The 16654-nt window shown below is 35.8% G+C and overlaps 1 protein-coding gene across 2 annotated transcripts in view; it reads right to left on the reverse strand.

Moving 5' to 3' along the window:
* Positions 1 to 16654, reverse strand: part of LOC112048331 (hemicentin-2-like) — a 75545-nt gene that overhangs the window by 20097 nt on the left and 38794 nt on the right. For both annotated transcript variants that reach the window (XM_024085820.2, XM_052886667.1), the window contains exons 4-6: positions 15237 to 15447; positions 8900 to 8999; positions 34 to 191 (exon numbers count right to left, since the gene is read on the reverse strand). In XM_024085820.2, the coding sequence (XP_023941588.2) occupies positions 34 to 191; positions 8900 to 8999; positions 15237 to 15447 (469 nt within the window). The remainder of the gene's footprint in view (positions 1 to 33; positions 192 to 8899; positions 9000 to 15236; positions 15448 to 16654) is intronic.

A 16654-nucleotide genomic window follows, 5' to 3' on the forward strand; every position in this document is an offset into this window, starting at 1 on the left:
CCCGAAGTCCTATGAAAGTATTTGTGTACTCACCAGAACTGCTCGGTGCGCAGGTGTAGTTGCCGGAGTCGTGTGGAGCAGCGCGCGCTATGAGCAGCCTACTGGTGCGCGTCCGCTGCTCCGTCTCTACGCTGATGCCGCCACGCTGCGCGTAGTTGACGACTTGCTCACCCCGATACCAGTATATAAAACTGAAAAAAAAAAAATATTATAATTTTTATTACTCATTAGGTGGACTGACGGCATCAAGCGAGTGGCAGCGATTCGCTGGATGCAGGCGGTTCAGAACTGTGATGTTTGGAAGTCCTTACAAAAGGCCTATGTCCTGCATGATTATGATTATTCTTATATATCTAAGGCCTGAAAATAAATCAGGATTATATTTCACATGCTCATGCCATTAAATCTGAATGGAAGTAACATTTTATTTTTCTTATGACCGAAATTTTGTTTTTTTTTGATTTCATGAATGCACTTTATGACAACCATTCTGGACTAAGAACCAGTTAACCTAAAAGTTTGTTAGCTCAATCTTCTACTATTTATTTAGTTACTTTAGTAATACTTAGTACGGCAACAACTATGGAGTTTGAACCACGATTGTTTTAAAAGAAAACAGACCATCAATTGTCCAAATATAAAACCAAGTTACTGATATTCCGGTTTATTAGTATAATATACCTACTCGTACTAATGTTAGTGACTTTTAATTATCCTTATAGAATAAGAATTGAGTATTGTTTTAGGTTAATGTGATAAACAAATTAAATTCACAGTAAAGAAAATGTCACTTAGTCCTTACAAACTCATTCACTCATTCTGTAATTATTCAAATGATATAGGTACCTAATGAGCTACAAATTATTAAACATGAGAACAATCTCACAAAGGAGAGCCGTAACCTCCTGTCTAACAAGATTAATGTAGTAGACTAACCGTAATTTACTTGGTCATCATCAAAATTTCAACCGTAAAGTGGCTTTAGCAGTAAAACGCCTAAATGTCGAGATTACTCTGATGGGAGATCTTAATACTTATGTCGCAGATATACGAGTATTTAGTGACTTTGTGTGCGTAGTGAGTGCTTAAAATTTTAGTAGTCGTTGTCATTTTAAGTACACCTTTTGTGAAAGCTGGAAATCTTTAATATCTCAGTCACAGGTTGAGTGCTGTAGGTGTAGGTACCTAATTTACAAGTTTCTTGAAGGTAAAGACTAATTTTATGAGGCTTCAAAGCTGTTGGAAGTCGCGTGATATAACTTTTTTTTTGGTTTTTATTGCTATGTACAAGATTTAATAATTTAATTCGTTTGGATTTATTCATATTTTATGTTAGCTATGACGTGACACGGGTCTCAGCTGAAAATCAGCGCCGTGTATGCTTTTACGTAGTTCACGGCATAATTATACTGATCTGTACAGCTTTTCTTTTTAATTATTTGGGTTTTCTTTTTATTTATTAGGGTAGGTGTAACATTAAGATTTGTATAAATTAATTTCCTTTCTTTCTTCTAATATATAACATTTTGGTGTTACGGTGTTTGTTAGCAAATTCCTCCGAAACAGCTGGACCGATTTTTAAATAATTTTGTGTGCATATCGGGTTTGAAAATCGGCCAACATCTATTTTTCATATCCCTAAGTAAATATTTTATACGGTAAAACAATGTTTGCCGAATCAGCTAGTTGTATATAAATTTGTAATGTGCGTGGGCGGCTGAAAAGGTCACAAGAAATGCTATGCGTATAAGACCATTTATAGTTTTTTTTTTTAATTTAAAAATAGAAATCCGTGGCGCAATGGTGTGCGAGGTGGATTTACAAGACGGAGGTCCTGAGTTTGATCCCCAGCTGGGCCGATTGAGGTTTCCTTAATTGGTCCAAGTCTGGCTGGTGGGAGGCTTTGGCCGTAGCTAGTTAGCAACCTACCGACAAATGAGTACTGACAAGCGTTTTAGCGTTCCGGTACGATGTCGTGTAGAAACCGAAAGGGATGTGGATTTTCCTCCTCCTCCTCCTAACAAGTAAGCCCGCTTATATCTTAGATTGCATCATTACTTACCATCAGGTGAAATTGTAGTCAAGGGCTAACTTGTGAAGTAAAAAATCATATTTTATGTTAGCTGTGACTGTAATGTGCGTGGAAAGCTGAAAAGGTCACAAGAAATGCCATGCGTATAAGACTATTTTTAGTTTTTTTTTTCAATAATTTTGAAAATAGAATATCCACAGAGCATAACTGAATAGTTGCACAGTTGGCAGATATCTTTCCCTAATTGCATTAAAAGACTAGAATATTATACTTGAATAGCGGTCCAAAGTTGAACAAATTTGAAGAGACAAAGAGGCACGGCAAACAGTTCTTGTTGAAGCACTCCCATAATCTCATTCATACGAACCTCCTTTGTCTGGAGCCTTTCTACTCATTTGCCTATACATACGTTTAACCCCATTTCAAATACGCAAATGAATTTTGGATGAGACCATTTTCATAATATGAAGTTCATAAAAGAATTTTTAATATTTTTTTATGTGAAACGTATTTAGCCTACTTATTTTAATATTTCTTTTAAGTTAGTTGCGAAATTTAAAAAAATAAATATATTTTTGTCAATTTTTTTTTTATTCACTACAATCTCACCTGATGGTAAGTGATACAATTTTTAGTGAAGTCAAAGTACTAACAATATTTTGACTACTAATATCGTATGTTATGATAATGACCACTACAGACGACGTCCGAATGTGCTATCTGAGGTACGGGAGTATTACAACACCGAATAGCCAACTCCGGCTTGCTATTCAGAATTTCTCAGACGAAAGAATTTAACCGATAAAATTGATCGTGTGTTGTTTGATATTACAATTTTATTCTCCGGAAACGGTGACATATCAGTTTGATTTCAGTCGTCGTCATCAAGCCATATTCGGCTCACTGCTGAGCTCGAGTCTCCTCTCAGAATGAGAGGGGCAAGGCCATTGGTCCACCACGCTGGCCCAATGCGGATTAGTAGACTTCACACACGCAGAGAATTAAGATAATTCTCTGGTATGCAGGTTTCCTCACTATGTTTTCCTTCACCGTTTGAGACACGTGATATTTAATTTCTTAAAACGCACACAACTGAAAAGTTGGAGGTGCATGCCCCGGACCGGATTCGAACCCACATCCTCCGGAATCGGAGGCAGAGGTCATATCCTGGGCTATCACGGCTCTTCTGATTTCAGTATTACACGTAAAAAAATTACAAGTTTTCTATGTTTATGAAAAATAATACATCATGATATGATTAAAATCCAGCCACATATAAAAACCTTACAATAATGTGTCTTGTAAAAGTAATATTGTAATTCGAAAAAAAATAAATCTCACCCGCCATCAATAACGCGAACAGTTTCATTTTACTAAAACCCAATATATTTTTTCACGCAACCTATTTATTCCCGCATCCATAAACATGATAAGCTTATTTTCTGATAAAAGGGTCGGTCGGGGTCCCTAAGTGAGGCATTCTTTGCCTATCAGCATTTAATGGTACCGTGTGCCCGAGATCTTTCAGCGGAGGGACCTTAAATTTGAATATTGATGGGGTGATATGCCCCGTGAGAAACTTTGAAGGTAACTTTTTATTTCGGACACCTCATGATAGACCGGGAGCCTGCGATAGCCTGATATGCCCCATTGCAGGCTGAAAGTTTGTTAACACAATATGCTCCTACCATAGGTAAGTATGGCGTTTGGACCGTCTTGGCTTTGAAAGGTAGCACGTTTCGTGGCTTCCGATCCTCAATACTCTAATAGTAATGTAATTAGTATTGTAATTTTTTATATTATTTACAAGATGTTACAAAGAATCATGTCATCACTGACTTTAGCTTCATGACAATCCTTCGCTTTAAAGTTAAAAAAAACTTTAACGGGGTTTTTCGAAGGGCTGTCGCGAAGCCGTCTTTGTATGACTTAGTGAAGTCGCTGAAGTCGAATGTAAAGTCTTAGAACTAAGTGATCATTTCTCATTATACGCCGAGTAAAATATTAAAAAATACGCTGAATACTTGGATGGTTGAAGGTGTGAGCTCTTGAAACCTGCTATTTTCCAAAGCCACCGCAGTCTTAACTCCATAATTGGATAACTTACTTACCTACTTTACTTCTTGATATGCTAAAAAAACCTTCGGCTTTCCTAAAAATATTAGGTAAGTCAAGCCATCGCAGGCTCTCAGTACACGAGCTATTTACCTGGTTTGAACTATTATATTGAGTTCGTAAATATAAATAAAATAAAGGTAGATACTATCAAAGTGATTATGCTGATTTATTTCTTATTTTATGACAAAATTAATTTCAATAGATTTTACGGCAAAATGTGATTGTTGGTGTAACTTACTGTATTCAAATTGCAGCAAATAAAAAATATTTAGCGTATTATTATGTACCATCATCATTGGTGTCTTTCATTTAGTACCTTGCATACATTCATTATAAAAAATGCATGATTGTAAAGTTCAAACTCAGGGTAGTATTGTTGAAAATTTTTATTCATAAGCAACCAGTGTCTGTGACCCCATTCCGAAAGCTTACAGATTAAATTCCAGGTCATGGGAAATATTTCTCTTTGTGAAGCGCCGAGAGATTTTAAAGCGAATTTTAATTTCCTAATTCCCATTTAATCACTTTTTAAAGTGCTTAAATAAATTAATTAAAAAGCATAATTTTACGGTAGGTAAAACTAGTTCTCTGGTATAGTACGGCTTTACCCACCTTATTATGTATCTCGATGTGCCATTCAAATAATAAATCACTAGGTACAACGTTTTTTTCATCGTATTTTTGTTTATGCAATCATCTGACATCGTATTTTCAATGAAATGACACAAGTATCTTATATAACCCTATGAGGAACCCTAAAATACGAGGTAAGTAATCAGTCTTTCTTTCTTTCGAGATTTTTTTTTTTATTCTTTACAATTATTTTAAGTGATGATGCAATCTAAGATGGAAGCGGGCTTCTTAGGAGGAGGATGAAAATTCAACCCCTTCCGGTTTCTACACGGCATCGTGCCGGAACGCTAAATCGCTAGGCGGTACGTCTTTGCCGGTAGGGTGGTAACTAGCTACGGCTGAAGCTTCCCACCAGCCAATTCTCGGCAAAATTCTGAGCCTAGTGTTGAGCAGTTGATGGTGTAATACAAAGTTATTGTGTCATGTTAAGCAGTCAACTCGGTCATTATTATCATTAACATTTAACTTAAACTAATATTATAAAGCTGAAGAGATTGTTTGTTTCAACGTGCTAATCTCAGGAAAATCTGATCCGATTTGAAAAATTTATTCAGTCTTGGATACTCCTTTTTTGCGGAAGGCTATAGGCTATATATAATCCCCGTATTCCTACGGGAACGGGAACCACGTGGGTGAAACGGCGCGGCGTCAGCTAGTAGTAATAACAAACGTTATCAAGAACGACAAGATGTAAGCTCTTTACTCCACTAGCGGACGCCCGCGACTTCGTCCGCGTGGAATTTAGTTTTTTACAAATCCCTCGGGAAACATGGATTTTTCCGGGATAAAAAGTATCCTATGTGTTAATCCAGGCTATAATATATCTCAATACCAAATTTCAACTAATTCGGTTCAGTAGTCGAGGCGTGAAAGAGTAGCAAACATTCATATCATCAAAACCATCAGTTTTCGCAAATCTCGGGAAATCATGGATTTTTCGGGAAAAGTAGCATATGTGTTATTCTAGAGTAAAATCTATTTCCATTCCAAATTTCAGCCAAGTACTACTACACCTACTTCAATAGTAGCGGCGTTAAAGAGTAATAAACATCCAAACATACATCCAAACATCCATACAAACTTTCGCGTTTATAATGTTAGTAAGATATCTCGCACGGAGTGAGATCTGGTGCCGTAGTTGGCTGTTGAAGTTAATACCTAAAATATTTTAACAACATTTTATTGCAATTCGGCATTGCAAAGATGCTCCCAAAGGCAATGTTCCATTTAAACACGACATGGTAGGTATCTGTTTCGTCCTTTCATTACGCGAAAGCACTATCTGATGCAGGCGCACCCTTTTAGAGTGATGAGATAATTCAACTCATATGTAATCCGATGAGAGGACATGGAATTTGATTTATTAAAAATTCGCATCGTACACGCGACTGAGTTTAATATCCGCACAGTTTTAACGTTTTATTAAAAAAAAATCCATTAATTACTTCTCTTGATTGGGAATTTATTTTTGTTGAATTTTTCTTTAAACGTCAGATCTGTCATCTGTAATTATCAATATGGACTAAGAGCCAGCGGTAGTTAGATATACTTCATTTTATGAAGGCTGAAAGTTTGTAAGATAGGTCCTTTTATAGGTAAGTGCGATAGCCAATTAAAGAGTTTGGGTTGTGGTGGTTTTTAAAGGTTTCAAGGGATCATCAACCGTACAAGTATAAAGAGTATTTTTTCATCACCATCATCATGATTATCATCATCAACATCATCATCATCATCATCATCATTATTATCATCATCATCATCATCATTCGTCATCATATCAGCTGATGGACGTCCACTGCAGGACATAGGACTTTTGTAGGAACTTCACAATCATCACGCTCATAAGCCGCCTGCATCCAGCGAATCCCTGGGACTTGCCTGATGTCGTCAATCCACCTGGTCGGGGGTCGACCAACACTGCTTTTTCTGTTATGCGTATTTTATTTAAAATGAAAATCATGTCGCAGTCGTCAATCAATCATCTTCGCGTAAAACCTTTGAAAAACACCGTTAGAAATCAAAATTTAAGCGTGTCTAGCGAAGGGTTGCCACAAAACTAAGGCTGGTTTAAGAGTCACCCTGACCGGACGCTGACCTTCGGCGCTAACAGACGAAATGTATGAACTGTTAAGGAGCGTTTTAGAATAACACGTAGATATCAGCGCGTGCGGTGGTCGGCGCGCTACTCGCTGAGTTGTCAGGGCCGACGGTCAGCGTCCGGTCAGGGTGACTCTAAAACCAAAATAACGTTTTATACTTGGACAATTGAGGATCTGGACTTTTGAACGCGTGCTTTCTTGCACAGTCATCAGAGTCCGTACTCCATTATGCGCTACCGTACTTGCGCATGGTAGCAGCATGGACTGCCAAAATTATCAGCTTCCAAAAAATGAGGTAATCGTATATCTGGCAATCGCAGGCTGTCAATTTAATATGAAACAGCAAAATCTGTGAAGTATTTTTAATACGGCATGTTACAGAAGATCCAGATACGCTCCATACAAATAATCATTTATGCTGATTGCGATATGCTACAATGTATAACGATGACTATGATTTAATTTTATAAATATTTATTTTTTAAAAAGAGTATATATGTCGGCGAGTGACTTATTTGATCGATTAGCAAAATCTCCTTACCATACGCTATAGTTAATCTTGGTTTACATCTGATAGTATCAGCGCTGTCTTGATCAATATTGTAGTTAGAGGGTAGAACTGTATTAGTAGTGTTACTTTGTGTATTTGTGTTTTCACCTTTGATATATAAAGCTTAGAACCTGCTCTGAGACTAGGGCTTGTCTGAGTCTCCGTCATATATATTTTTTTAAAGTTACATAGGCCTTGCGCTTGACAACAATCAAGTCTGATGAAAGCAATAAGGTCTAAGATGCTTAAAATATGCTTATTCACTATTGAATTGAAGGTGCTTAAATACGTGTCAGGAAGTTTATAAATATTTTTTTTTATTATTTACCAGCTAGCCCTTGACTAGAATCTCACCTGATGGTAAGTGATGATGCAGTCTTAGATGGAAGCGGGCTAACTTAGCTAAGAAGAAGAAAATCTCAATCGGCCCAGCCGGGGATCGAGCCCAGGACCTCCGTCTTGTAAATCCACCGCGCATAACACTGCGTCACGGAGGTCGTCAAAATTATAAATATTTTAAAATACAATTTTATCTGTTGGTACACTATGACTCAAAGCTACTCTATTCAATGTATACTCAGAGGCACAGTTATCCGCCCTCTTTAATATGACACAAGTATATTAAAGTGGGCGGATAATTGTGCCTCTGTGTACATATCATGAAACCACCAGATAACCAAAGACCGTTCTGGTACTACCTACTTAGAAACAGGCCATTGCTATAGATTAAAGAAACTGGACTTCAGCCAAAACGGCTCACTACTCACGGCACCTCAGACGGCGTAGTTACTTAATATTATCAGGTGAGATAACTAAACTAACGCCTTCTTGAGGTTCTAGCTTTCATTTCTAGCTGTATTTACTTTTTTTTTCAATTCTAATGGTAAGACGAAGAGTGAGCTGTGATAACCCAGTGGATATGACTGTGTGTGGGCTCGAATCCGTTTTGGGCATGCACCTTCAACTTTTCAGTCAGTTGTGTGCATTTTAAGAAATTAAATATCACGTGTCTTAAACGGTGAAGGGAAAACATCGTGAGAAAACCTGCATACCAGAGAATTTTCTTAATTATCTGCGTGTGTGAAGTCTACCAATCCGCATTGTGCCAGCGTGGTGGACTATTGGCCTAACCCCTCTCATTCTGAGAGGAGACACGAGCTCAGCAGTGAGCCGAATATGGGCTGATATATTATTATTATTATTTAATGTCTACCATTAGCTCCGAAGTTAGTTCGGAAGGCAGACTAAAAAAACAACGCCAAGTCAAGTAAATGCGTACTCAACTATATTCAAGCCACCAAGCAGAACAAGATGCTCTTTTTCAGTTGAAGAAACCGTTTGAAAAAAAAAAGCATTTAATGCAGCTCTATTATTTGTGAATGCACCTCAAGTTTTTCAGCACCATTCATTATCGTAATGGAAAAGGTATGCCTTTATGCTCTTACATAAATGAAAATGTAAACTCACCTTGGCGGGTCCGGGGCGTGCTTCGCGACGCAAGTGAGATTGATATCCGAGCCCGCTCTCACGAATAGCTCCGGCCCAGATAAAATTTCAGCCTTCGACACTGTTGAAGGTAACACACTTTATTGATATAAACTACCTCCACGGTTATATTAGGATTGAACAGGTTGAAAGCATATTTCGTAAAAGGGTTCTATAAAAAGAATATGTGGTGGTGGTAGAATGGAATTAGATAACTATATTTCATGCGCTGTAGCATGGTGCGGGTGACAGTTCGTTTCACTCTTACAAGTTGCCATGATTCACGATAATAGTTCGTATTATGAATCGAATGAGAAATGAGGAGATCCGCAGAAGAACCAAAGTCACCGACATAGCTCAATATGAGTTGCGAAGTTGAAGTGGCAATGGGCGGGGCACATCGTTCGAAGAGCCGATGAACGTTGGGGTCCCAAAGTGCTGGAATGGCGACCCAGCGCTAGTAAGCGCAGTGTTGGTCGACCTCCCACCAGGTGAACTGACAACATCAAGCGAGTCGCAGGGATTCGCTGGATGCAGGTGGCTCAGTATCGTGATGTTTGGAAGTCACTACAAAAGGCCTATGTCCTGCAGTGGACGTCCATCGGCTGATGATGATGATGATGATGACAATTGTCACCGGCACGATGCTACAGCGTAAATTAATTAATTCACCTCTATCTATCTCTCTCTGTCAAACATGATAAGAAAGAGAAAAATATAGGCGAACTCAAAACTCGCACTTGCGAGTTATACAAAGCATCGTTACAGAATAAATTGATAGTGATCGTTATTGAATTTAACATTATCACTCTAAGCTCGCCAACCCGTACCGCAGCGTGGTGGGTTTTAGCTCCACATCCCTCTCTTTTAAGGGGCCTGGTCCTGTAGTGGGTCTTTAAAATAGGATAATGATGATAATGATTTCATTTTATAGTTTAGTTTAATTACTTAGTTTAACTGTATTTATAGAAATGAAACCTCTAAGGTTTCATTTCTATAAATCTCATTCATGTGTGAATTTCAAGATAAAAAGTAACCTATGCTATGCGTTGTTTTAAACTTTCTTAATGTGCCATGTTTCATCTAAATCTGTACTATCGTTCTGGGATGATTGAGTAACAAGCGTCCATACAAGATTTCGCATTAATAATAAAAATAAGAGTAAAACATTTTACGAAATGTCTCTAACCCAACCAACGGAACCAACTGGCCTATTCACAATTATTTTCGTAACTATGTCGACTAGCATACGTCAAAGATAGTAAATTAGCCGGCTCGTACAATAGTCGTATAGGCTAATTCACTATCAATGTAATAAAAATATTTCTGTAAAAAAGGTTCTATTGTTTTGGTAACTGACAAGATAAAATGTTACAGGTAAACAACGGAAATAAAGAAGATAGGGTATAGATGAAAGACTATGTATGACCTACATAAGCCAATGAAAAGTAAATCATATTTTTCTCACCTTTTTTGTGTTGACGTTGTGATTAAGTTATTATAATTTGACTGACTTACTAACACTGTTCTTGTGCTTTTAGATAAAATTTGCATTCCTCATTGTCTACATGGTTACTGTTAACAAATATCGTATTGAATTAATATTAATAAACATAGGGATACAATCGTTCAATTTGCACTAATATTATTAATTGTCCTCCATTGTAACAGCGAACAGTGTATAATTTCAATTTAATTGAAACGCTAATGTGGCAAATATTGATAAATTAAGCGCATTGTAGTCTCTGGTGGTGACATGGAACGTGATTAAATTTTAATAAATTAGTCCATGTTGCCGCATGTATCTCGAATTAACGCAATCTTGAGCTAGAAGCAAAAGACTATTGCGGCATATTATATCTTAGGCGAGTAAAACTATGTTTGTAGTCGATAGCTTTTTTGCGATTAGTTGCCTTACAATGACAAAACACTACATCTATAAGGGCCTGTGCACACCACGCTTTATAAACAAGATATTTTCTAGCAAGATTTTTTTTTTCGTTTTTATTCTTTAGAAGTTAGCCCCTGACTACAATTTCACCTGTACATTTGTTAGGAGGAGCATGAAAATCCACACTCTTTTCGGTTTCTACACGGCATCGCACCGGAACGCTAAATCGCTTGGCGGTACGTCTTTGCCGGTAGCCTCCCACCAGCCAGACCAATTAAGAAAATCTCAATCTGCCCAGCCGGGAATCGAACCCAGGACCTCCGTTTTGTAAATTCACCGCGCATACCACGGAGGTCACTTTTCTCCTACAGAGCAGTTTGCTGTCGTTTGCATCGATACACGCGCGCATTAGCGTCGCGTTTGTATCGAAGTAGGAACGGTTCGACGCTGTATCGATTCTATCATGTGTTTGAATTTATACAGGTGTGCAAAGGTCTACAGACTCGCGTGCGTATCGCGACTGTATCGCTTCAAACGGGCATCAACGGCGCGTTTAAAAAGCATGGTGTGCACAGACCTTAAAACATCCACATTTGAGAAAATGCAGTTCTGTGTTTTAGTTAATGTTAGTCCTCTACTATTTGCTAGGTACGGTATATTGTATTTATTAGTATTGTTAAGTTTTAAAAAATATTTAAATTCCATTTTAAATACCAACCGCCCGCCAACCGTGTAGCGGGAAGTAGCGTGGTGGTTCTAAGCTTCATATAACCTCATTTATAAGTTTACTACAAAGCACTGTATTTTCAATAAACAAGCAATTAAAAATAGTCTTGTAAAATAAAGATTGAAATAAAAATTGTTAATGTAGAAAGAAGCATGAATTTTAGGTTCATTTCCCTTTAGAAGTCGATATACATTTAATATATTTGACCCGAAAAAGTCATCAAAGAGATTTTTATAATCTCTTTAACACGGAGATACGGTTTTAATAATCCATTTTGCTCCAATTTTATTCGAAAAGGAGATATGAAGTGAGCGTATTTATAACCATGATACGAAGTTTTTTTAAATCGTCATAAATTACACATTTCTTTTAGATATTTAAAGAAAAAAACATTTTTAACGGAAAATATAAGTAATTAATATAAAAACAATAAAGATAATAAATTAACATTTAAGAGAAGTAAAAGTACATACAAGTACAATGATTATAAATAGAATAATAGAAACAATACATGCATCAAATATACTGCTCTGTTATTTTTTATGATTTTTATGTAATGATTCTGTTTTATTTAAATATATTAGCTGTTATTTTATAATACAGTTTTATCCTCGCGGAAGCAATTGCGACTTGCGTAAATCACAATCGTTTTCACCATGAAAAAAAAATATATATAATTTTACATAAACTTAGCCAAATCAATACAAAAAAAAATATTTCATCATATTACTTTTTGTGTGTTTAAATAATAACCAATGAAAAATATTTATAACTAACTAGCGGACGCCCGAAAATTCGTCCGCGTGGAGATTAATGAAAACTTTCAACCCCTATTTCACTACCATAGGGGTTGAGTTTTAAAAATTCTTGAATATCATTATATTTCGTAGTTTTATGATTTATAAATAAATTAAAACTATAACTCTAAAAATGAAGGACTTAAGTACCATACAAACTTTCAACCTCTATTTCTTTGATTTTAGGGTCAAAAAGTACCCTGTAAGTATGTTTTGCTCCAAGGTCCCAATTACCATTATACCAAAATTCATCTTGATCAGTTCAGCCGTTTAACCGTAAAAGGGTAAAAAGGTACTTTCGTATTTATATTACTAGTATAGATGAAACCACGGTTACTAAATAATAAAAAGTAATAGGGATGATGACAGTTTTTTAAATTGTATATAGATTAAGAGTATGCTAATAGTAAAGCAATTTTGTAAAAGTAACAGGGTATCTGCGATCATTACTTTCGAAGCTACAGGCATTTAAAGGGTCAGATTTGCGGCGCTGCCGCGGGTCCCTGAAAAACGCCCCATACAAAATGGTACGAACTTATGACGTCGTAGCAATAAATGATCGTAAGATTTATATTGACGTTTAAACAAAATTACTAATATATATAGTTATTTCTGCGTTTATGTTTATAGGTCATATATTAAAAATTGTCACATTTAATGTAAGGAAGCTAAAACTGTGTGAATTTTCATCTAATTACGATAAAATATTTTTAATAGATTTCGAAATTTTATAATCTTATTTATTTTGCAAATATCCAGTCAATCTTTGCTTTTTATGTATAAATTAGTTAACATTGACCTTATTTACCCGAATGTATCATTAAAATCAATATATTCAAACCTAGTCATCATCCCCATTGCGATAAACTACTGTTCATTATTACTTATTAGATTTAATTCCGCATAATATAATAGCGTATTGTACATTAACCGGTAACAGGGAGCCACAGCGATAAATTATATTAAGCTCGGTACTTGCATTAAGTGTTGATAACAAGTTTAGATTCCATTCCATTAATTTAAATAGCCAAACCGTATCTGCCTAACAACAGTGAGCTGAAATGATAAACTAATACTACGCTTGATAGATACTTGAAGAAGTCTTGATTTCTTGAGTAGTACATTTTCTTGAGTAACTGATAGTATGAATATCTATATTAAAACTATAACAGGTCAAATTCTGTACATTGAAGATATTTTGAAAAATTTAATTGGAACTATATAAGCGATACTGAATATATATTTTTTTTTGTCTGTCTGTCTTTGTTTTTTGTTGACTGGGCATCAACTACTAAAAGAATGCAAACGCAACTTATCATAATTTGAGATTATAATACGGAAAAGGTTATAGGATATTTTTGGTCGTGAAAACAAAATCAGAAGTTGGTGAAAAAGGGGTGTTAAAATTTTGTATGGAAAATGTCTCAGTTTCCAATTTTTACAAAATAAAAAAATTATTAAAATAATGTCATTCAAGAATTTTCAAAGTTCTTTCCCTAAATGGCTAAAAACGGATTTTTTTTAAATGAATCTTTCATGTCTTGAGTCGTATTTATGTAAAAGATAACTATTTATGATAAGACACGCGAAAATATAAATAAAAGGGGGTCAAATCCGGGCATCCGCTAGTATATATTTTAATCATTAATCTAAGCCATCGACGGCAACGAGATGGAATAAAATGATCTTAGAATCAGTAGGGATGAATGAATCAGTAGTGCAATAAGTAGCTTTGGATTTCGTTTAATTGAAATCCTACAATCAAGTTTTTCATTCAACGAGCCGAAATGGCGAACTAAAATTGTCCTTTCACAATCGAAACAAGTGTTGATGACTGGTCTAGATAAATAATTATAATCAAAGCTTGCTAATCGACGACAGTGAAATGAGATGATGAGATGAGAAGTGTTGATAACTTTAGTTTTAAATTGTAGTTAAACGAATACTAACCGATATATTATGCAAATAATAACAATTTTATGTGACTAAATGGAGATAGATTATAACCTGGATACACATAGGCTATTTTTATCCCAAAAAAAAACAAGGCCCCCGCGGGATTTGCGAAAAACTGATAGTATAAATGTTTTTTTTACCACGACTACAGAACTGATTTGGCTGAAATTTAGAATGAAGCTTGATTATATCCTGGATTAACAAATAGATTACATGATATTCTGAACTAATAATATAAATTTGAAAGTTTGTATGGATGTATGGATGGATTTTGTTACTCTTTTCCCCTGCGAATACTTAGTGAACGGTTTAATGATAGTATAGTATGTTTTTTAATCATTCATGCAAAAACTACCGTATAGATTTGGCTCAAATTTGTAACGGAGACAATTAATAAAATTGTTGTTGATTTTGTCTTGAATTTACATTATGAACGCGAAAGTTTGTATGGATGTTTGTTACTGTTTTCCCCTACGACCACTACTACTTAATAAACCGGTTTATTGATGGCATGGTATATTTGATACACACAAAACTATCGAATGGAGTTGGCTAAAATTTGTAATGGAGATAATTTATAAAATTGTTGTTGATTTTGTCCTGAATGTACATTATGAACGCGAAAGTTTGTATGGATGTTTGTTACTGTTTTCCCCTACGATTACTACTACTTACTAAAACGGTTTATTGATGGCATGGTTTATTTGATTCACACAAAACTATCGAATGGATTTGGCTGAAATTTATAATGGAGATTATTTATAAAATTGTTGTTGATTTTGTCCTGAATGTACATTATGAACGCGAAAGTTTGTATGGATATTTGTTACTCTTTTCCCCTACGACTGAAACGGTTTGATGACGGTAGTTATTGTATGTTTGTTACTCATTCACGCAAAAATACAGAGACTATTATTGGAAAAGTTAATTGAAAAAGCTGATACTAACCAACAACAGTGAGCCGAAACGATAAACTAATCTTAGGCTCAGTGGACACTTGGCATTCGTAGACGCCGGAGTCGCGCGGTTGGGCGGGCGCCACTCGCAGCGTCCACTCGTCCGAGCCGTCCGCATGCAGCGCCGCAAACCGCGCGTCGCTGCTGTACGTGTGGACACCCACCGTTAGTATGTGCAGGTCTCGTTTGCGGATCCAGGACACCTGCAGACAAAAAATTTAAATAATATAAAACTATTTAATAAATAATAATCGATCTAGGGAGCTAATTGCTTACTCGTAAAAAATATTATTACTCTACTGCGTGAGAAGGAGGGTAATGTTTTAGAAATTGTTATCAAAGTTACGTTTTTTTTTTATTCTCTACAAGTTAGCCCATGACTACAATCTCACCTGATGGTAAGTGATAATGCAATCTAAGATGGAAACGGGCTAACTTGTTAGGAGAAGGATGAAATCCACACTCCTATCGGTTTCTACACGACATTGTACCGGAACGCTAAATCGCTAGGCCGTACGTCTTTGTCGGTAGGGTGGTAGCTAGCCACGGCCGAAGCCTCCCAACAGCCAAACATACATAAAATAATGCATATGTATGTAATGTGCATCGATGTTTATTGAATTTATTAATGACTCGACTGACGCCCTTTTTCACCCGCGTAGTTCCCGTTACTGTAGGAATACGGGGTGAAACTATAGCCTATTACACTCACGAATAAAATAGCTGTCTATTGGTAAAGATCAAATTTTCCCAGGGAAGACCTTTAACCTCTGAAACTTACCTCTTTATAACATTAATTTACGAGTATAAGTAGGTAATTGATCGACACTCATAGTTTTTTTTCTATATTTTATATTTATTTTTTTCATTTTTAGGTACGTACAATAAAAACTAAATAAGTAAATGTAAATATGATGCCTATAATCGATCGAGTATTTACTGAATTTATTAATGTAACAAATACAGAGCAAGAATTGGAGTCACGGTACATAGAGAACACTAAATCTAAAAGCTGTAATAGTAAATATCTGTAATAGCTATATACATATACAATAGCTTTCAATCTTTTCTTTGTAATCTTTCCAATAGTAGTCAATTGGACCGGCTTTTATCGTTCTACAAGAAAAAGAAGAAAATATTTTTTTGTACAGATAATGAATAGATATTGTAAATAATGATGAAAAACTATTTATTGCCGGTTCTTCTTATTTTAAATTGAATGACCCCAGTAAGGAATACAATAAAAAAGTGGATTACAATTCGGATCGGATACAAACAAGTTAAAGCTTGTAAAAATACTTCGTAATGCTCGGTTATTTTCGGCTGTGTTAGTCAAAATAAACAATGTATGTCAAACAGTTTATTGTCAAAACACGCACAAGAGCATTAGCATTGTAATAGAAACAAAAA

Source organism: Bicyclus anynana, chromosome 17, assembly GCF_947172395.1.
Source record: "Bicyclus anynana chromosome 17, ilBicAnyn1.1, whole genome shotgun sequence".
Lineage (NCBI taxonomy): Eukaryota > Metazoa > Arthropoda > Insecta > Lepidoptera > Nymphalidae > Bicyclus > Bicyclus anynana.